The 22,427-nt window shown below is 32.8% G+C and overlaps 2 protein-coding genes and 1 non-coding gene across 3 annotated transcripts; 1 reads left to right on the top strand and 2 right to left on the bottom strand.

Annotated features, from left to right (window-relative positions):
• Positions 1–3,831: 3,831 nt before the first annotated feature.
• Positions 3,832–5,018, top strand: LOC102588479 (uncharacterized). Its single transcript, XM_006350687.2, has 4 exons — positions 3,832–4,028; positions 4,109–4,376; positions 4,482–4,537; positions 4,637–5,018. The coding sequence occupies exons 2-4, from the start codon at positions 4,116–4,118 to the stop codon at positions 4,941–4,943; spliced, it is 624 nt and encodes a 207-aa protein (XP_006350749.1). The 5' UTR covers positions 3,832–4,028; positions 4,109–4,115; the 3' UTR covers positions 4,944–5,018.
• A 9,510-nt stretch (positions 5,019–14,528) lies between these two features.
• On the bottom strand, positions 14,529–14,602 carry TRNAV-AAC (transfer RNA valine (anticodon AAC)). Its single transcript has one exon. It is a non-coding gene; the product is annotated as a tRNA-Val (tRNA).
• Positions 14,603–15,053: 451 nt separating this feature from the next.
• LOC102588152 (protein UPSTREAM OF FLC-like) lies at positions 15,054–18,112 on the bottom strand. The gene is made up of 4 exons (XM_006350686.2): positions 17,735–18,112; positions 17,575–17,644; positions 16,585–17,475; positions 15,054–15,484 (listed from the first exon to the last, which is right to left on the bottom strand). The coding sequence occupies exons 1-4, from the start codon at positions 17,937–17,939 to the stop codon at positions 15,361–15,363; spliced, it is 1,290 nt and encodes a 429-aa protein (XP_006350748.1). The 5' UTR covers positions 17,940–18,112; the 3' UTR covers positions 15,054–15,360.
• Positions 18,113–22,427: the final 4,315 nt, after the last annotated feature.

Below are 22,427 nucleotides of genomic sequence, written 5' to 3'. Positions count from 1 at the left end.
AGATAAGATCAACTGGCTGATGGAATAGATAATATTGATGAAAATGCAGAGATTGATAGGCTACTCATTCTGATATTGTGCTTATACATTGCTATAATTCATAATTGTGTGATATTCTGTTTTTCATTTCTGTTTTGAGATTACACTACATATTGTATTACTTCAGGTTGGAATAAACCAATTGACACTGCACATTTTACATGTTTGATATTAACTGTTCTGTATATGGTGCTTAGTTTGTTTTAATCTGTTGAAACAAATTAAAAACGCAGGTAATATTGACAATATTGATGAAAACGCAGACATTGATAGCCTACTCATTCTGATATTCTGCTTATACAAAATGCTATAATTCATAATTGTGTGATATTCTGTTTTTCATTTCTGTTTTGAGATTACACTACATATTGTATTACTTCAGGTTGGAATAACCAATTGACACTGAACTTTTTACATGTATGTCCTTCCCGTAAACATTCCGCAAATTTAAAATTAATTTCACGAATTAATTAATTAATAATCCGTGAATTAATTAATTAATAAATAATTTTGTGAATTAATATTTTAAAAAAATGATTAATTAGAATGATGAAGTCATTTCAAAATTTATTAAATAAATTTATCCCTACTAAGGTTAGAAATTTTTCAGAGCGATTTGAAACAGAGCTGAAGAAGCCATTTCAAAACAGAGCTCTTCTCAACTACAATCAGAATCAAGAATTAATATAATTTCAGTTTTGAGCAATTCTCCTCTTTGGTGGGTAGTTTGTCTTTTCTTTCCAGCTTTTATATTTCTCTTACACTTTCTTCTTTATTCTTTATTAGGTGAATCATGTCTATTAGGATTTGGTTCTTGATTCAACAATTTGTGATGAGACAGAATTTTCCTGAATACAATCATATCCATTTTGTTCATTACCTCCACTGTCGTAGTTGCACAACTCGAGTTGCAATCATCCAGGATTACTTTCCGAATCTAGAGATTCTTGCTAGAGTGCCTGCAGGGTTGTTTACTACAGTGTAAGTATCATGCAATTTCAACATCTTGTGATTTTATTTATCGTCTAATAAGGCACATATGCAGGTTTAGTGTTCAAGTAGCAGAGGACTATCGAGTAATAGATGGCATGACTGTAGCCGATACTTACTGTGTCCAATGTAGAAACCTGCTCGGGTGGAAAATTGTAAGATACTAGTAATATTAAAGATCATTTGAGTTTCATGATAACAAGACGATTTTGTTGCTCTTTTTTTTCCCTCTTAAATTACCGAATTTATGATTTCTCCAGATTACAGTCCCCCAACTGTCTAGTAGTCATACAGTAGGAAGATTCGTCATGATATTGTAAGTTTCTAATTATGAATTTGCAGATTGAGACTCTTTGTACACGGATATATGTGGTATGACTTGTAAGGTGTTAATTCAAATGAGTATTTTACGGCAAGAACAGGCTTGTTTTCTGGAACAATGTAACGTTGCTTGATTTACTCCTTGAAGGCAATAATGAACAGGCTCCTAATGATCAAGATGGAGGTGCAGATGAAGAACAGGATCATGATCAAAATGGAGGCGCTAATGAGCAGGTTCCTAATGAGCAAGATTTAGGCTCTAATGAGCAAAATGCTGATCAAAATGGAGATGCTAATGAACAAGATTTAGGCGCTAATGAGCAAAATGTTGATCAAGATGGAGACGCTAACGAACAAGATTTAGGGTCTAATGAGCAAAATGCTGATCTGGATGGAAATGGAGGCATTAATGACCAAGTTCCTAATCAAGACGTAGATATCGTTGAGGGACTGGGCAATATTGATCTAAATGCAAACATTTGAATCAACTATTGATGGAAATGCAGACATCCATAGTGCAGAACCAGCTTATTACAATAGAGTTCATATGATACGAGTATTAATTCATAACTGTGTGATATTCTGCTTTCATTTTTTGGTTTTTGGATTACACTACTATTGATTTTGGAGAAAAGCAATTGACATTTGACATGTTTGAGCTCGAGTACTTCCCTTCTCTATATGCTGCTAATTATAAGTTTATCTTTTAATTTCTTGTAATCTACTGGTTAAAAGTCACTGCACTTGCTGTACAATTGTCTTTGTTTCAACAAGCGTAGTTGCTTATTTCCATAGATTTTGCTTAATAGTAATTGCTATATCTAACTAAAGTGACAGTGCATATTTCCTTTGCTTAATAGTTAATGTTAAGTTGCAGCTTCTGTCTTGTTTGGCTAAGAAATTATCCTCAAACTTTAACTACTCTTTGTGTTAGACTTGTCCAACTGAAGGCGCTAATTACAGACTCTGGAAATGTCTCCAAATGAACTCAAGAGGGATGATTATGTAATGTTGCTGTATATCCAAGTACAGTTTGGCACAAAAACGAAAACTTAAGGTCTCTGGTTCGAGTTCGGGCGAAACCATTTTCCTTAACTATGTTTTTTTTTAGGGAAAAAGATCTGAAAAATACTCCAACTTTGGCCGAAATTGCTGTTACGATACCAAATTTTCTGGAGGACCTTTTACCCTGCACTATTTAATAGTGTATTTTAAAGGTATATATGTGTCTACGTGGATATCATAAATATTGCATCATTTTAAATAGTAATGTGTCCACGTGGGCACATATATACCTTTAAAATACACTATTAAATAGTGCAGGGTAAAAGGTCCTCCAGAAAATTTGGTATCGTAACAGCAATTTCGGCCAAAGTTGGAGTATTTTTCAGATCTTTTTCCCTAAAAAAAAACATAGTTAAGGAAAATGGTTTCGCCCGAACTCGAACCAGAGACCTTCAGTGTGTTAGACTGACATGATTGATGGTAAGTGGTAACTGTGTTCAACTGAAATACCAGAGGAATAAACAAAAAAAGCTGGAAAACAGAAAATACTAAATTCACTATGAACCCTTAAGGAATTTATTCCCTTCCCGATTTCGTGGATTATTTCCTCATAGGATAAAACATATATAGTTAAAGAAGTAGCGGTATCTCAAACTTCAATAACTTTAGCAAACTCAAAAATCAACACCGAAATCACACAAGACCCAACTTTGTTTGTAAGAACATGTATGCAAAAGAAAAAGAAAATTTGAAGTTAAATAGCTAGATAACCCTTTCTATTTATAGTCAATGATATGGATTAAATAGGTGTGAATTCACATGTTCAAAACAAGGAACATGTAACGGCCCAACCTACTAGTGATATTGTCCGCTCTGGGCCTAGGCCCCGCACGACTTTAAAACGCGTCACTAGTTGGTAATGTCTGCTTACTGATATACCCAATATCTCTCCCGTATTTTGCCGATGTGAGACTTCTAATTTTAAGCTGAGAGTGTCACAGAAAACATGTCCTTTCCATAAATTTTCTGCAAATTTTAAATTAATTTCGCGAGTTAATTAATTAATAATTTTATGAATTAATATTAAGAAAAAAATTAATTAATGAGAAAGATGAATAAATTTTGTCTAAAAAATTATCAACCAATCATTTGAATGGGTGAGGGAGCTCTCTCTTTTAAAAGCTAATGGAAGTATTTCTTAATATAATGACAATATTTATCCTCTATTGAATCAATGAAGGAGAAAATAGTTTTGGAGGGTAAAAAAATTATAATTTCGTAAAAGGGAAAAATAAAATAAAATTTATCCCTGGTAAACGGTTAAAAAAATTTCAGAGCGATTTCAAAACAGAGCTCTTCTCAAATAGTATTCAAGAATCAAGAATAAATATAATTTCAGTTTTAGGCATTTCTCCTCTGATATAATTTTCACCCATTTTCTTTTTCTTGAATTCTCATTGATCATCAACTCTTTTCTCCCTAGTAAAAGGTTAGAAAATTTTCAGAGCGATTTGAAAACAGAGCTGAAGAAGCCATTTCAAAACAGAGCTCTTCTCAACTACAATCAGAATCAAGAATTAATATAATTTCAGTTTTGAGCAATCCTCCTCTGTTTTAATTTTCATCCATTTTTCGTTTTCTTGGATTCTCGTTGATCACCAACTCCATCTTTGGTGAGTAGTTTGTCTTTTCTTTCCATTGATATTTCCAGCTTTTATATTTCTCTAACACTTTCTTCTTCATTCTCTAATAGGTCAAACATGGCTATTAGGATGGGACAGAATTTGCCTGAATACAATCATATCCCTTCTGTTCATTACTTCTACTGTTGTGGTTGCGGAGCTCATGTTGCAATCATCTATTACATTCCGGCTCTACGGATTATTGCTCAAGTGTATATATGCAGGTTTAGGGTTGAAGTAGAAGAGAACGAGCCACAACATGGAGTAATACATGGCATGAACTTGACCGTAGCCGTGACTTACTGTGTCCAATGTGGAAACCTTCTCATGTGGAAAATTGTAAGATACTAGTAATATTAAAGATCATTTGAGTTTCATGATAACAAGAAGGATTTGTTGCTCTTTTTATTCCCTCTTAAATTACTGAACTTATGATTTCTCCAGATTGCTGTCTCCCAACCGTCTAGTGTTTATAGAGTAGGAGGATCCATCTTGAGATTGTAAGTTTCTAATTATGAAATTGCAGATTGAGACGTCTGTACATGTATATCTATGGTATGACTTGTAAGGTGTTAATTCAAATGAGTATTTTGTGGCAGGGACGCGGTTATTAGCTGGAACAATGTAACGTTGTTTGATTTTCTCAATGGAGGCAATAATGAACAGGCTCCTAATGATCAAGATGGAGGTGCAGATGAAGAACAAGATGGAAACGCTAATGAACAAGATTCAAGCGCTAATGAGCAAAATGTTGATCAAGATGGAAACGCTAATGAACAAGATTTAGGGTCTAATGAGCAAAATGCTGATCTGGATGGAAATGGAGGCATTAATGAACAAGTTCTTAATCAAGATGTAGCTATCGTTGAGGGGCTGGGCAATATTGATCTAAATGCAAGCACTTGAATCAACTATTGATGAAAATGCAGATAGGGCACTCATGATGCAGAACCAGCTTATTACAATAGCGTTCATATTGTACGAGTATTAATTCATAACTGTGTGATATTCTGCTTTCTTGTTTTGGTTTTTGGATTTCACTACATATTGATTTTGGAGAAAAGCAATTGACATGTTTGAGATCGAGTACTTCCCTTCTCTATATGCTGCTAATTAGTTTGTCTTTTGACTACAATCTACTGCTTAAAAGTCACTGCAACTGCTGTGCAATTGTCTTTGTTTCAACAAGTGTAGTTGCTTCACTAGTATGGGAAATTTAAAAATGCTTGATTTTGAAAAATAGGCATAAATCCCTTATAGTTGAGTAGGATTTTATTTGTTTCAATCGAGGATACAATGTATATAGAACAAATCACACATAATTTTGACCTTATGTATCTTGAGATACATGTATTTTGACGTATTTGGATACACTAAAATCTGTTAAGATTTGTAATATTGCAAACTAGCGTGTGTATCTGAATAATTAGGTCCTAAACTAGTGGAATTTTGTAAGTTACCCTATTTGTCAGAGTGTTTAGTGTATTTCAATAAGATTGTGGTCCAAAGAATATTAGAGCGTACTGTGTCTTATTTCTAAAAGTTTCCAAATAATAAAATTTTGCACAAATATTAGTTTTTTTTTTCTTTCTAGTATTTGAGAATTTGATTTTTTTTATTAAAAATATTTATCAATTAATGACAAGTATGTGACCAAACAGTATTTGTCAAGTTTTTTCTCAAACATTTTTGGGCGTCTGGCAATATCTATGGCCAAATAGATCCTAAGAAAAGAGAAAAACTCAAGTTTTGCACTGTCCCTGTTTGATGGATTGTCATTAATTTTTCACATACTGCTTATTTGATGAAATTTGTTGTCAAAAGTATTCATAACTATTGCTTAAAAATTATCCCCCTAGTAAAAGGTTAGAAAATTTCCAGAGCGATTTAAAAACAGAGCTGGTGAAGTCATTTCAAAACAGAGCTCTTCTCAACTAGAATTCAAGAATCAAGAATTAATATAATTTCAGTTTTGGGCACTTCTCCTCTGTTATAATTTTCACCCATTTTTTCGTTTTCTTGGATTCTCGTTGATCACCAACTCCATCTTTGGTGTGTAGTTTGTCTTTTCTTTTCATTGATTTTTCCAGCTTTTATATTTCTCTTACACTTTGTTCTTTATTCTGTAATAGGTCAAACATGTCTATTAGGATTTGGTTCTTGACTCAACAATTTGTGATGAGACAGAATTTATCTGAATACAATCATATCCCTTTTGTTCATTACCTCCACTGTCGTCGTTGCAGAACTCGAGTTGCAACCATCCAGGATTACTTTCCGGCTCTACAGATTCTTGGTAGTGTGCCTGCAGGGTTGTTTACTACAGTGTAAGTATCATGCAATTTTAACATCTTGTGATTTTATTTATCGTCTAATAAGGCATATATGCAGGTTTAGTGTTGAAGTAGCAGAGGACGAGCAATATCATCGAGGAATAGATGACATGACCCTAGCCGAGACTTACTGTGTCCAATGTAGAAACCTGCTCGGGTGGAAAATTGTAAGATACTAGTAATATTAAAGATCATTTGAGTTTCATGATAACAAGACGATTTTGTTGCTCTTTTTCTTTCCCTCTTAAATTACTGAATTTATGATTTCTCCAGATTGCAATCTCCCAACCGTCTAGGAGTCATATAGTAGGAGGATTCATCATGAGATTGTAAGTTTCTAATTACGAATTTGCAGATTGAAACCGTCTGTTCATGTACATAGATGGAATGACTTGTAAGGTGTTAATTCAAACTGAGTATTTTGTTGCAGGAACGAGATTATTTGCTGGAACAATGTACTGTTGTTGGATTTACTCTTTGGAGGCAATAATGAACAGGCTCCTAATGATCAAGATGGAGGTGCAGATGAAGAACAGGATCATGATCAAAATGGAGGCGCTAATGAACTGGTTCCTAATGAATAAGATTTAGGCTCTAATAAGCAAAATGTTGATCAAGATGGAGACGCTAATGAACAAGATTTAGGCACTAATGAGGAAAATGCTAATCAGGATGAAAATGGAGGCATTAATGGACAAGTTCCTAATCAAGATGTAGATATTGTTGAGGGAATGGGCAATATTGATCTAAATGCAAACATTTGAATCAACTATTGATGAAAAATGCATAGCCTACTTCCTTTTTTTTTTTTTTTTTTTTTTGGTTTATGGATTACAGTACATATTGATTTTGGAGAAAAACAATTGACATTTGACATGTTTGAGCTCGAGTGCTTCCCTTCTCTATAGAGTATATGTTTATCTTTTAATTTCTTGACTACAATCTTTTAATAGTCTTTGTTTCAACTAGTGTAGTTGCTTGACAGTGAAATCTAATTAAAATGCGAATGACTATTTGTTTCAATGGAGGGATATGGGTGGTAAGTTTGGTAAAGGCCTCTCTCTACACACTATAAAATATATATATATATAGGAACGTGCGTTGCACGTTTGTCCCCTATTACTATATAAAATTTGTAGCCAGTATAAAATCCTCAGTTGCAAATTTAAAATTATATATTCATCCACATGTACATATTTTTTCTCAGACTGTATACATACTTGTTAAAAGAGTAGATATTATGTCCCGATATCTTGAATTTGTAAACAAAGGATTCATTACTATAATCGAAATGCTAGATTCTCTAGTTACACAAGAAACAAAAAATTTAAGACTGTCAAGAAAAATGATAATAGAAAAAGGAAAATTTTAAGTCAAGATCTAATTTCATTGTATGTGTATAAATAAGAGAAAGTGTATTTAATTCAAGAAAGCACAGTTTTTTTCTTTGATTTGGAGAGGAAAACAGAAGATCCACCAATAAACACCATTCAATCACTATATATTTTCTTGGACAATTTCAATAGAAGCAAAGGAAATGTGCCAGTTTCCATCTGCTTGTTCCTGCTCTTTCAAACATAGGAATTTCATTCTTATAAATATTTGTCATCTACTCCAACCAGATTTTTCATTGTTGAGTTTTATGTGATTACCATTAGTCGACTCTCCAAGCTAAAGCCATTTCATTGACAAAAGGAGGCAGTCTGAGTGAAGCAACAAATATCAAAACCAAAATTTCCAACACATTACAAAACATGGCAGATTGGGAACATTCTAGCGTCTAAAAGTGACATCCATATGCAGTAAGACATTAAGAAATTATTTCACCAAGAGCACCATTTTCTAGATCCAAGAATAGCAATATGGACTTGATGTCCCTATAGTTTGGACATCAAAAAATCTGAACAAAAGGGATAGATCAAGTGGCTGATGGAATAGATAATATTGATGAAAATGCAGACATTGATAGCCTACTCATTCTGATATTCTACTTATACAAAATGCTATAATTCATAATTGTGTGATATTCTGTTTTGAGATTGCACTACATATGGTATTACTTCAGGTTGGAATAAACCAATTGATACTGAACTCTTTACATGTTTGAGCTCGGGTACTACTGTTCTCTATATGCTGCTTAGTTTGGTTTAAATTTCTCGATACAAGTCATCTGTCAAGCATTTTTGAGTATAATCAACTGGTTAAAACTTAAAAGTACTAATGGATTACTGATATTTCCTTAGACTTTGCTTGACAGTATTTGATTTAATGCAACAAACATCTGCATTAGTTAAGATCAAAACAGAGCTCATCTCAACTTGGATTCTGTTGAAACTTTCAAGAGAAAATAGCTGGAATAAGCAAGAGGAAAAAACGTTTTTAAGACATACTTGTCACTATACTAAAAAGTTCTTTAGTTTAGAAAATCAAGAGATAATTTATATTTAAATCAAGTGGCTGATGGAATAGATAAAATTAATGAAAATGCAGACATTGATAGCCTACTCATTCTGATATTCTGCTTATACAAAATGCTATAATTCATAATTGTGTGATATTCTGTTTTCCATTTCTGTTTTGAGATTGTACTACATATGGAATAACTTCAGGTTGGAATAAACCAATTTGAGAGTACCATTCTATATATGGTACTTAGTTTGTTTTTAATTTCTTGATACAAGTCATCTGTCGAGCATTTGAGTATAATCGACTGGTCAAAAGTTACTACTTGATTACTGATATTTCCTTAGATTTTGCTACTGAACTTTAGTTTGTGGATGACTAATTTTTGAAAGCCACACAGAAGTGTGAATGCCAGTGGTCATCTGCTTAAGTATATGCTAACTTAAGTGCCAGTGCTCATATGATACTAATTTGGATTTGTGCTTTCTGTTTAATATATTTGCAAATGTGTAACCTTCTGAATTCTGTACGATTCCTTTTGTCAAGAGGGATGATTATACGTGTGTTGAAAACGCCTAAAAGCTAATACAAATCTTGTAGTCCTGTTTGCATGAATGTGTAGTAGAGTTATGTCAAGTACTATAAATCATAATTAAAATGAAATGTAATGAGCAACAAATAATAAAAAGACAAAATTACAACCAAGATTGAGAAGAATTCTAATTTCTAAGCATCTCTTAATAGTAAGATAGTTTCCGTATGCATCTAGCAGTAATAGTTACGGATAATTTGAGAGACTTGTGACATTCTAGAAGCCTCTATCAACAAATGTAATAAGCTAACAGATGATAAATGGTATTTCTATTATACCAAAATTGAAAAATGTTTATGAAATCGTCACTATAACTATAAGCTTATTACACAATATGAAAATAATTCTCTCTTTAACTCTTACTGAAGCTGTGATACAACATTGGCTAAACTTGAATAGATTTTCTGTAAAAATCTGTAGCCTTTCAGATATCAACTTAATTATCCCGTTCTATCCCATGTTGTTTTGGCAATTTGAAAGCCTTCCAGGTTAAGCTAACTGATGCAATGATGAAAGATGGAAATAATTAGAAATAACTAAAAGAATTAACAATGCTATAACTAAAGAACTAAATAGGAGAAAAACTTAATTAAAGGAAATTGAATGGAGAAATGAAATGAGTAAAACAAGTCCGAAAGTCCATGTTAGATGAATATGTTACAGGTATGAAATTAATTAAATGAATTTAATGTATCAATGCAACTGTTTTCAATAAATTTTGAAGTGACAGAAAATAAATTACAATCACAAAAAAATACGAAGAAACATACATATTTTTTTAATATCAACACACATCAGGCAAACTTGGTATCAACATGCAAATTTTAAAAGTATTAACTTAAAAAAATATCATACCAAAATTTGGTATCAACATACATCAGGCAAACCAATATAAGTTACTTAAGAAGTCATCTCTATTACTCAATCTCAGGTGAATTTACTTTTGCTATAATCTAAAAGTAATTGATTCAACTTGTGTTTAGACATTCGATATAAAGTCATCATTTCAACTCAAAATTTAAATGTGATTTTGAATCATGGTTCAAATCTCAAATTTTTCGAAAAGCATGATTTGGAATTTTTAATTTTTAATGGCTACACCATCTCATTTTTTCATATAATAATATAGGAGGGGCTTTAGTATTTGGAGACCTAAGGTACTGGTTTTATTTGTCTTAGTTGTATCAGGTGTTTACACCAAATTAACTCAATATATTTTGGTTAAGTGATTTGATGTAATAGGAGTAAAAAAAGAATAGTCTGAAGCACAAAGCATTCTACGTTAGTAGGGTCAGTGGAAGGACCGCACTTCAAGGAATGTAATATAGACCTTCTACTATAATACAAGGGTTAGTGATTGCTTCCATTGTTCGAACTAGAGATGTCAAATGAGCGGATTGAGTTGAAATTGGAGATACTAAAATGAGTTGAAATATAAATTAAGTTTGGTTTTGACCCACCCAAGTTTACTTTGGACTCAAATGGGTTGGGCATAAATGGGCTTAAAAATGAGTTGGGTCTTGACCCGCCCAATTTGACCCACTAAATCTCAATAATTTTAATATATTGTAATTTGAGTTTTATAACCACAATTTGAAAATCAACTCAACAAAAAATTTAATAAGAAATTACTAATAGATAGATAAATTCTAAAAGATATAAAATAGATAATGGAATATATATTAAATCAATGCAAATAAAGAGTCTCAAAACGGGTTGGAATTTGAGATTAAAAAAAGGAAACATAATTGGTTTTTTATCCTCTATACAGTTTTGATCCAAATAAAATATGAATATGTCAGAAATTAAAAAGAAAATAGTTTTGGAGGGAAAATAGATTGAGAATTAACTGTAAATTCAAGAATCAAGAAGTGAATATACATATATATGAACATTCTCTCTTGTCATTTCCATAAAATTCATTCTTCTGCATTTTTCGTCTCTGAGTTGCTGCTTCTTCATTCAACAATGTTTAGATACAGTCTCCTTGATCACAACACTCATGCGCTCCCTTCTAATAGTAGCATCCACTGTCCTAATGTTCGGTGCAGAGCGCATATTGCATGGTTCAAAGATTATGTTCGGCTGGTAACGATTCAAATATAATTTCTTTGTTTAGGAAGAATTATTTCATGAAATTGCTAATGATTTCAATATTTCGTATCATGAATTCTGATTAATTAAGCACTACTCTGTTATAGTTCATTTTCTTGTCTTGTACATTTTGCAGAGTCAATCAGAAGAACTAGGGCTCTTTAATTGGGTGTAAGTATCAGCAACTTGAGATATGTATATACTTTTTTCTGCGGTCTAATGCTCATTTATATATGCAGGTTTAATGTTCGTGTACAAAACAACGTGATTTATAGTCAAACAGAATGTATAACTAGCACAGCCAAAACTTACTGTAGCAAATGTGAAAAGATGATCGGGTGGATGATTGTAAGATACTGATATTAAAGATCATCAACAAGAACATTTTGTTGCTTTTCTTTAAAAAAAATACTGAATTTTTTATTTCTCCAGACTGGAGTCCCCCGAGAGAACGTGTATATTAAAGAAGGAAGATTCTGTATGAGATTGTAAGTTTCTAATTACACTTACACATAAGCATTATGACTTATAAGGGTTAATACAAATGAGTATTCTGTGGCAGGGACAAGCTTACTTATTCGAATCATCTACCGTTGGTTCGTTTAATTCCTGAGAACCAATTTTTCCAAGCTAATGAGGAAAATGCAGATCAAGATGGAGGCTCAGATGAAGATTATGATGACAATATTCCTGATTACATGATGCATCTTATCAGGCTAAATGCTTATCTAGGTACTGACCATACTGTTGATCAAGTTGTAGGAGGCGGTAATGAGCAAAATGCTGATCAACATGGAGGCGGTAATAAGCAAAATGTTGGTCAAGATGGAGGCAGTAATGAGAAAAATGCTGATGAACATGGAGGCAGTAATGAGCTAAATGTTGGTCAAGATGGAGGTGGTAATGAGCAAAATACTGATCAACATGGAGGCAGTAATGAGCTAAATGTTGGTCAAGATGGAGGCGGTAATGAGCAAAATGCTGATGAACATGGAAGCAGTAATGAGCAAAATGTTGGTCAAGATGGCGGCGGTAATGAGCAAAATGTTGGTCAAGAACCTGGTAATGAGCAAAATGTTGATCAAGATGGAGGCTCGCCAATGAAACGACCAAAGATATAGATCAAGTGGCTGATGGAATAGATAATATTGATGAAAATGCAGACATTGATAGCGGACTCATGCTGATATTCTGCTTATACAAAATGCTATAATTCATAATTGTGTGATATTCTGTTTTGCATTTCTGTTTTGAGATTACACTACTACATATTGAATTACTTCAGGTTGAATAAACCAATTTGAGACTGTATATGGTGCTTAGTTTGTTTTAAATTTCTTGATACAAGTCATCTTTCAAGCATTTGAGTATAAGTTACTTCCTTAGATTTTGCTACTGAACTTTAGTTTGTGGATGACTAATTTTTGTGTGATATTCTGTTTTCCATTTCTGTTTTGAGATTGCACTACATATGGTATTACTTCAGGTTGCAATGTAGATATGCACAATTGTTGTTCTTATATATATAGTGGACCTCATAGTTGAGGATTCATGTTAATGTTAAGGTGCAGCTTCTGTTTGCAAAGTATTAATTCATAACTGTGTGATATTCTGTTTTTTTTTTTTTTTTTTGGTTTTTGGATTACACTACATATTGTTATTACTTCCCATACAACAGTAATATGGGTTGGAGCTTCTGTTTGTTTGCAAAGCTCCGACACATTAGGGAGAGAATTATAGAGTCTTAATGTAATCCTAGTCGACTTCAGCTAGTACAATAAATAGCAGCCTAATCGATATAAGTAGTCTAATTCTAGTGTGACTCAAACTCTTCAGTAAACTCGTCAATCAGCTTCATTAGTCATGTTCTAATCATAAGCTTCCGTCATCTTCAACACATGTATGCAAAAGAAAAAGAAAATTTGATGTGGAACAGCTAGATAACCTTTTCTATTTATAGCCAACTATATGGATTAAATGGTTTGATGTTGAAAAGCTAGATAACCCTTTCTATTTATAGCCAACAATATGGATTAAATAGGTGTGAATTCACCTGTTCAGAACATGCATGGTGTCGTTTGGGAGAGGAGATGTTTGTTCGGAAGGAACATGTAACTGCCCAGTCCACTAGGGATATTGTCCGCTCTGGCCTAGGCTCGCACGTCTTTAAAACGCGTCACTAGTTGGTAAGGTCTGCTTACTTATATTCTCCACATCTCTCTTGTGTTTTGCTGATGTGCGACTTTTAATCTTAAGTTGGGGTATCACAGAACACGTCCTTTCCGTATATTTTCTGCAAATTTTAAATTAATTTCCCGAGTTAATTAATTAATGATCCGTGAATTAATGAATTAATAAATAATTTTGTGAATTAATATTAAGAAAAAAAATAATTAATGAGAATGATGAATAAATTGTCTAAAAAATTATCAACCAATCATTTGAGCTGGTGAGGAAGCACTCTCTTTGTAACCCTTTTAAGAGCTAATGAAGTATTTCTTAATATAAGGACAATATTTTTCCAGATGGAGAAAATAGTTTTGGAGGGTAAGAAAATAATAATTTCGTAAAAGGGAAATATAAAAATAAAATAAAATTCATCCCTAGTAAAAGGTTAGAAATTTTTCAGAGCGATTTCAAAACAGAGCTCTTCTCAACTAGTAGTATTCAAGAATCAAGAATGAATATAATTTCAGTTTTGGGCATTTCTCCTCTGCTATAATTTAACCCATTTTCTTTTTCTTGGATTCTCATTGATCATCAACTCTTTTCTCCCTGTTATCTGGTGAGTAGTTTGTCTTTTCTTTCCATTGATTTTTCCAGTTTTTATATTTCTCTTACACTTTGTTCTTTATTCTTTAATAGGTGAATCATGTCTATTAGGATTTGGTTCTTGATTCAACAATTTATGATGAGACAGAATTTGCCTGAATACAATCATATCCCTTCTGTTCATTACCTCTACTATCGTCATTGCAGAACTCAAGTTGCAACCATCCATGCTGACAGCACCACTACACTTATGGCACATAAAGGAAAACTTTCAAAAAACAAAATACATATCAAAAATGGCTTCGCCCGGACTTGAACCGGAGACCTTCAGTGTGTTAGACTGACGTGATAACCAACTACACCACGAAACCTTGGTATAAGATATTACTTTAGACTTTAGATCTATTATCTTGGTTTGCCTGTTCATCTCTTTCTTCCTCAATCTCATGTGAATTTACTTTTGCTATAATCTAATAATAATTGATTAAGCTTGCATTTAGACATTCGATATAAAATCATCATTTCAACTCAAAATAAAGTGATTTGGGATTTCAAATTTCTAATGGCTACACCATATCATTTTTCCATATAATAATATAGGAGGCCCTTTAGTATTTGGAGACCTAAGGTACTGGTGTTATTTATCTTAGTCGTATAAAGTTTTAAAATCAACTCAATATATTTTGGTTTAGTGATTTAATGTATCATCAAAAAGAAAATAATCTGGAGCACACAAAGCATTCTACATTAGCAGAGGATCAGTGAAAAAACCGCACTTCAAGGAATGTGATTTGGACATATTCTACCATAATACAAGGGTTATTGACTGCTTCCAACTTCCATGGTTTGAACTCATTGTTCCAAGATTTCCTCTTGATTTGGTGCAACAAACATATTAATCATTGCTCAATAGTATGTCTCACATCATTTGTTTGATGCAAACACTTGATACAGATAATTTAGTTATTTTTACTGTTGAAATTCACGCAAACATCTACAACTGAGATCAGGAGCAATTGTCTCCACAAATTTTTCTACTATTTCCTAATCTACTGCTTAACCACTATCATCTACTCATCTTGCTACCATGTTGATCACTAGCTAGTATTACTAAAAATAATAGCAAATGCTACTGCAAGGCATTAGACAAATCACTGTTTCCATCCTCTCGGGTCGATCGATTCTTTTGCTTTCGCAGATAACATTTTGTTTTCACTTCTTTTTGTTTCTCAGTCAGCTCCAATTTTGTACTCCTGCAGACCATTATCAAACAAAGAAAATGAATCAAGAATATTCACATATCAATTATCCCGTCATAACGGATGAAAACCGGTCAATTATGGAACCCCACATTAATTTATATGGAAGCAAATATAAAGTCAAGAGACCTTGGTATTGTAGCATTTGTAGATTTCAGTCAAGAAAGCAGGACATGATATATATATTAGCCGGACTGAAGTTATGTTGATGGGGAAGTCTAATAAATTGGTGAAAATATATTGTCATACACTATCAGTTTTCCTTCCAGCTATTGAGTAAATTAATTGACGTGTTATGGTGAATAAACTGATAAAAAGCTCTAGTTTTGCTTACGTAGAGGACAGTAAATACCCAATTGTCCCAGAAAGTACTGCAGAACCTATTTCAGTCCTATCATTTTCTGTAAGAAAAACAATTGAATAGCTGGATCCTCACGTCAATTGTACTGCAGATTGCAGATTAATTTACCAAGGCAAGGAACCTTCATACACCTACCACTCCTTATAAAGAAATAATCATACCAAGATAAGTTTTTCTACTCATGTGACATGTCCCTGTTTTCATGTCCTATAACCCGAACCATTCGTAACTCGCCCATTGCATGAACCTTGCCATTGGCAATCAGCGTCATAGTCGGGATTTTCACTAAATGAGATTCAAAATATAAAGAAATAAACACCATAAAAAAAAAATCATGGGGTCAACATCCACTATGTATATACATAAAAATAATTTGACCATATATATATAGTTTAATTTTTTGACGAGCGGTACCCTAGATCCGCCCCTATTGGCAAAGGTGACTCAACTGTAGTTTTCAAGCAAGTCCATCAAACAAATGGTATATTCATCATAACTTCAACTTGAATTATCCCCGCCAATCACCTAGGCCTTACCATAGGCAGGATGTTGACGTTACTCCACAAACACAATCCAAATCTAATATCCTTGTTACACTAAACTGTTTAGAGGTATGTTAGCTTAATGTTTGATTAGATACAAAACATAACAATTTAAGCCATAGAGTATACACGAAGAAACATAACACAATGTTGAAGGCACCAACAAAAAGTTCACCAGTAAAAGTACTCACCGTTCTACACTGTATGAAGAAGATCTCTTTAGAGCTGGAAATTTCTCCTTCTTCTTCATCTCTATTAAACTCCCACTGAAGTACTCCTTATCTTCCAGCTTAATTCTCTCTTCACTTCCATGATATTCCACCATTGGACTCTCTACATCCTTCACCGCTTGATTGGTACACCTGATACGTGGCAGACGGCTTTTATACTGTGAAATCAAGGAAAATCCATTTTCCTTCCCATAACCGGGTCCGCATTGCTTGAAGGACATTGAACCGCAATAGAGTAATTGCATCAAAACGGAAGCTGCTTTACTCTTTCCGCTTGATTGAGTATTAGCCGTTGGATCTTCGCTGATTGTATCTGGCCGTAAGATTACTTTTCCGTCCGCCTTCATCAACGTTTCTAGCGTTTCAGAGCTTGAATCGGATAGTGGTGGTGAAATTTCACCTCTGTTCAGCTCCGTTGACTGGTTCGGACTATGTTCAACATCGTCCGGTTCAATGGTCCGGTCTTCTCTCAACTCTTCTTCTTCTTCTTCGACGATTCGCATTCCTCTTCGCCGGCGTCGCCTGTCCTCTGTTTGAGTTGAAGCGTCGGCTCCAATTCTTCCAAGTAATTCGCCGGGTGATTCGGCCTTGTAAACTAGGTACTCGTGGAAATCGGAGGAACTCCAGGACTGGTTCCGGCGCCTTGCCACTGCAGGAAACTCACGATCTTCACTCATTTTCTGTATTTCCGGCACCGGATTTCTAGAATTAGAACAAGCGATTTCATCGGGTTGTGAAGGCAATGCGCTATCGAGAAGCTCTGATCCTTTCAGAACATACTCTTGACCATGTGCTGGGTATATAAAATCATTCTCTGTCAAATCGTGCCACACGAATCCGTTCCTATAGCTTCTGAATTTCCCAAAAAAGTAAGAAATTCATTTCAGCTCCATATGGATAAACACAGGTACAGCAGAAATTAAAATAGAAAATGGAAAGTAATCAATTTACCTTTTAGCAGACCAGGAGTACATAGAGGCCATGCCTTTTCCACGAAGACAATTCAAGCGGTTGATAACATCTGAATGAAATATCAAAAATCAAAACATGTGAAATCATATGAACACACGCTTTTTTAATTATCTGCTTCAGCTATGGAAATTCTACATACCTCTGAGATACAGACCATCAGGGGAGGAAAGAGGCACTTCCATGAAATGAGGATGCTCAAGTTGGCCATTTCTGGAGAGATAGTAAACGACGGGTACTTTTCTGAGCTTATGGTTAGGAGGTTCAGTCCAAACTTTGGTACGTTCAGGGCTTGTTTCTCTACCTTTCCATTTCTTGTGCATTTGGAGCTCCGTCGTCCTCGACATAGTTCTTCCCAACCGCTTAATTTGAGAAACTTAGAAGAAATGGAACCTCGATATTTGAAATTTGAAAGCTTGGAATTCAGTGAAAGTTGTGGAAACTGAAAATTATACTAAAGAGTAAATGGCGGGGGTTCACGTTTATAAGGTGATGTGTGAGAGTCTAGCTGGAAGAATGTGGACGGTGAATGGAAGGAGCAGAGTTTTTCAAAAATAGGATGCGCCATGACAAATCGCCAACGTGTTGACTTCACTTTTGACAAATCGCAAAAGTTTTTAAAATAGAATTTACATATTTGAAAATTACATAACCATTTGTCCTTCAAAATTAGAAAGATATTGGAGTACATAAATTTTCAATATATTGAAATATAATTTTTTTATGAAGATACAATCTGATCTATAATGCTTATAAGTAATCCTCGCTTAAGCAAAGGAAAAGCAAAGAGCGCATTATGCCTAGACTAGCAATAAAGTACTCTCTCCGTCCATTTTTATTTGTCATGTTACATTTTTCAAAAATTAATTTGACTAATTTTTTAAGTTAAATTAGATTACATTAATTCAATATTTTAAACAAAAAAATTGGATATTCAAAAGTTATACGAAAAGTACTATAAATTGCAATTTTTTACACATCAATATCAATATGATGAAAAAATATATCGTAAAATGTTAGGCAAAGTTTTCATAGTTTGACTCTAAAAAAGAAAACTATGACAATTAAAAATGAACGGAATTAATATTATTAATCATGACGATTTAGAAATGCCCTTTTAAAACGTAAATTAAGGTAGAATGTCTTTGAAGGAATTAGTTGATCAAAACGACGTTATAACAAACACACATTTCAAAGAGCGAGTATTTTTTAAAAGGTACATATAGGGATCTTTAAACAAATAATCCATCGAATTCACTGTAATTTTTTCTAATCGATATATATGAATTAGTCATGTAAAGTCTTTCTTTAGCTTAAACGGTTAGGTGAACTGTTATTTATATTAATTCTTCTAATATATTATTACAAAAAAGTGGAGAAGATCACCTTCAATAATACTTGATACTTAAAGTGATTGATACCAATTCTTTCACATTTTTAAAACCAATTAGTATGTTTCTCCATCGTACTATAACACATTTTTAACTATATAAATGTTGTTAGTCTCTTTTTTTTTTTCTTCTCTTCTTTTGGTTTATTAGGTATATTTTCTTGAAGAATTTTTTGGCATTTTAGAAAAAGGGGCTGATGTGAAAGAAGGAAGGTCAAACGTTCACACTTGACACAACTTAAAGTTTGGGAATAAATTGAGAGCCCGTCAAAGGGTGTTGACTAGGAATTGTTTATTATCCTCGACATAACAAGAAATGTGGAACCAGCCAAAATATATTAGAGTGTGTATATATACATATATTACCACATAAAAACTGTATCTTTTTTATTTATATGGATTAATGTATTCAAATGAAACAAATTATAAAACCAATCAGAGTGACAGTACGAATGATATCTTGAGTAGATTGGTCAACCTTACAAGAAAAATCTATTATTTGACGTGTCAATATCTACCCTATTTATTGCTTCAACATTTTCTGAATTCGTCCAAGTTACAAATATTTACTCTCTCTTTACTTATTATATTATATTGTTAATATGATTTTCTTGTATAAAATTAACTTTGTTATTGTTATTTTTAGTGGTTCTGAGATAATGAACAGATATATTTAGTCACACATTCTCATTAGAAAATAAATAAAATATATTTAGAGGGGTATGTGTGCGTGTGTTGGTCGACACAAAAGACCCAATTTCACGTGGGTTGTTGACCAAACTAATCAAAGCATTTACTACTACACAATTTTATATAGCACCGGCAACGTGCCCAATAATATCTCTACTGCTCTCAAAATAACATTGTTTATTTCTTTTCCCTGTTTTCCAAAATTTTATTCGCTGTGTGCTACTTAATTTATGATTCAAATAATTCGGATTCGCATCGAAAATTTTTGTTTTTACAATGTGATCCTCAAATACACCTGAAATTACTTTAGAAGTTTCGAAATTTGGCGTATTAGACTTATAACATGGACAAACTTTAAGGAGTGGTGTCAAAAAAAAAGGCCATACGGTGCAAATAATCCCACTCTTTATTGGGCCGAGAGCTACTCAACAACAATGGTAGGCCTTGGTATATAGTCCAAGAGTCAAGAACCAACTACTGCTAATGTTGTTTGTAGGAATTCTTACATCACTCCCAAAATAATAGTCGATAAATAAATATAATTTTTTTTTAATCTAAATACATAACTTATTTTATCATATTCTCTAAAATTTCCTACCATTTGAAATTACAAAATCCATATTTTCCTCACTCTATCTTCTATTTTCAGATACATCACTCTTACGCGATGTATCAGGGACGCGAGTATTGGGACAGGTGTGTCTTGTATCACAAAGGTAATGTATCGGGACATGTGTGTCTTGTATCAACAAAGGTAATGTATCGGGACGCGATATATCGAGAAACGTGTGTCTTCTATCAACAAAGATAAAGTATCGGGACGCAATGTATTGAGACATTGAGTGATGTATCCGAAATCCTTAAACTTTAAGAAATTTTTATAATTTGTAAAAGAGTAGGGACAGAATGCAATTAGCTCTTAAAACTAAAAGTTTTGTGTAATTTTTACGATATATATACTTGTATATAACTAATGTATAGTTTGCTTATATATGACTAATGATTTTAATCAAATATATAACTTTTTCAGTGTTGTAGCACAAAAAATGAAAAAGGAGTATAGTGACAATATAAAGGTAGTCGCATATTAATTAATTAATTAATTAGAAGAATAAGATGAGAAGGTGACAAAATGTGGTTGATGTTTTGTATAAGACACGTTAGTATCATCTGTATATAGTCAAGGAAAATGAAGAATGACGAATATGATAAGGGACTTATCTTAAATCTAATCAAAAGCAAAATAAACAAAATATAGTTGGAAGGAATTGCAACTATTCATTTCTCACACTTTGTGCCATCCAAATTTCAAATCACAAAGGACAAATTAAATGGCCTTTACTAAGATAACATATACGCACATTTTCAGTTGAGTATTGTCCACCATGATTAGACACTGAGCCAAATCTATGACGAGTTCTATGAATTTAACTGAATATTAAATTTTATTTATATACCATGTTTTAAAAATCAATATATATATATATATATGATAAAATTACATTTATTTTGAATTTTTCTAGCTTAAAAAACAACTCTTTATTTTTCGTATGTTCTTTAAGTGTGTTAGTGTCCCATATCACATAGATTCCTTATATAATCTTGGACAATTCTTATATGGTGAACTAGATTTTATGATTAAGTTAAAGTTCATTTTTAATGATGATAATAGAGTTATCATTATTTTCCTCGATGTTGCCCCCTCGTAAAATTATATAAAAATGTATATGTTGGGTCCATCCCAATTTATTAAAGTGCAATCAGAAATGTCCAAATGGTTTTAGCTAATTTGCAATTAAGGTTTGTCGTCTGAGTTCTTTAAGTACACGTCTGTATATATCCACATAAATTGATTGATTTAATAATAAGATAAGATAAGACAGGATATATTATATTATATAATATGATATGAAGCAACTTAGACCATAAGTAGGTGATTTAATTTGTGGCCAAAATTAATCATTTGAAATGCGAATATTCATGCTCGTCATATTCATTAATTAAAAGCATACAAAAACTTTAATCAACAATTTATCGTTGTTATATATGAAGTTATGGCCCTTTAATTTGGAGCTAGTGAAGATATGCCAGCATAAATTACTAAACTTTAATTAATCCAAGAAATGGATAATTAAGGACCTTAATAAGGTGACTTAAACGGTAAAACCTCATGAAGGTGTTATCTGTGTGTTACTAACACATAGTTAGTACTAATATACTAAGGATTAAGGAAAAATCAGAGTGTAGAAAAAGGACTAATTTGATAACAGTCCTGTAGTCGCATAGTTTTAAAAGAAAAACTTTAATTTCTTACTCTTAGAGTTATTTATATTTCTTTCGTTTTTTTTTTGTCTTTACATGATAATCCAATATATTTGTTACTTTCATGTAGGGGTGTTCACGGGTTGGTTTGGATCGGTTATTAGTCAAAATCAAAACCAAACCAACTTAATCGGTTTTAAAATTATCAAAACCAAACCAAACCAAATACAATATACATTTATCGGTTTGGTGATTATCAGTTTCGGTTTGGTTTGGTTCGGTTATTCGGTTATTAACCATACACAAAAATAAAAGAAACAATTCATTTAAAATGTGAAAAAAATGACAACAATCCATTCAAAACGAAAAATAGTTAGAATGACTTAAATTACTAAACTTTCAATCACTAAATTTACTATCAATAAAGCTTTAAAATTCACTATATTGGCCTAGAAGGAAGAGACAATAACATTTTCAGTCCCACAAAGAATTG

Source organism: Solanum tuberosum, unplaced genomic scaffold, assembly GCF_000226075.1.
Source record: "Solanum tuberosum cultivar DM 1-3 516 R44 unplaced genomic scaffold, SolTub_3.0 scf00128, whole genome shotgun sequence".
Lineage (NCBI taxonomy): Eukaryota > Viridiplantae > Streptophyta > Magnoliopsida > Solanales > Solanaceae > Solanum > Solanum tuberosum.
Note: the sequence above shows the minus strand (reverse complement) of the source record. Positions and strands in the feature narration are given on the sequence as shown.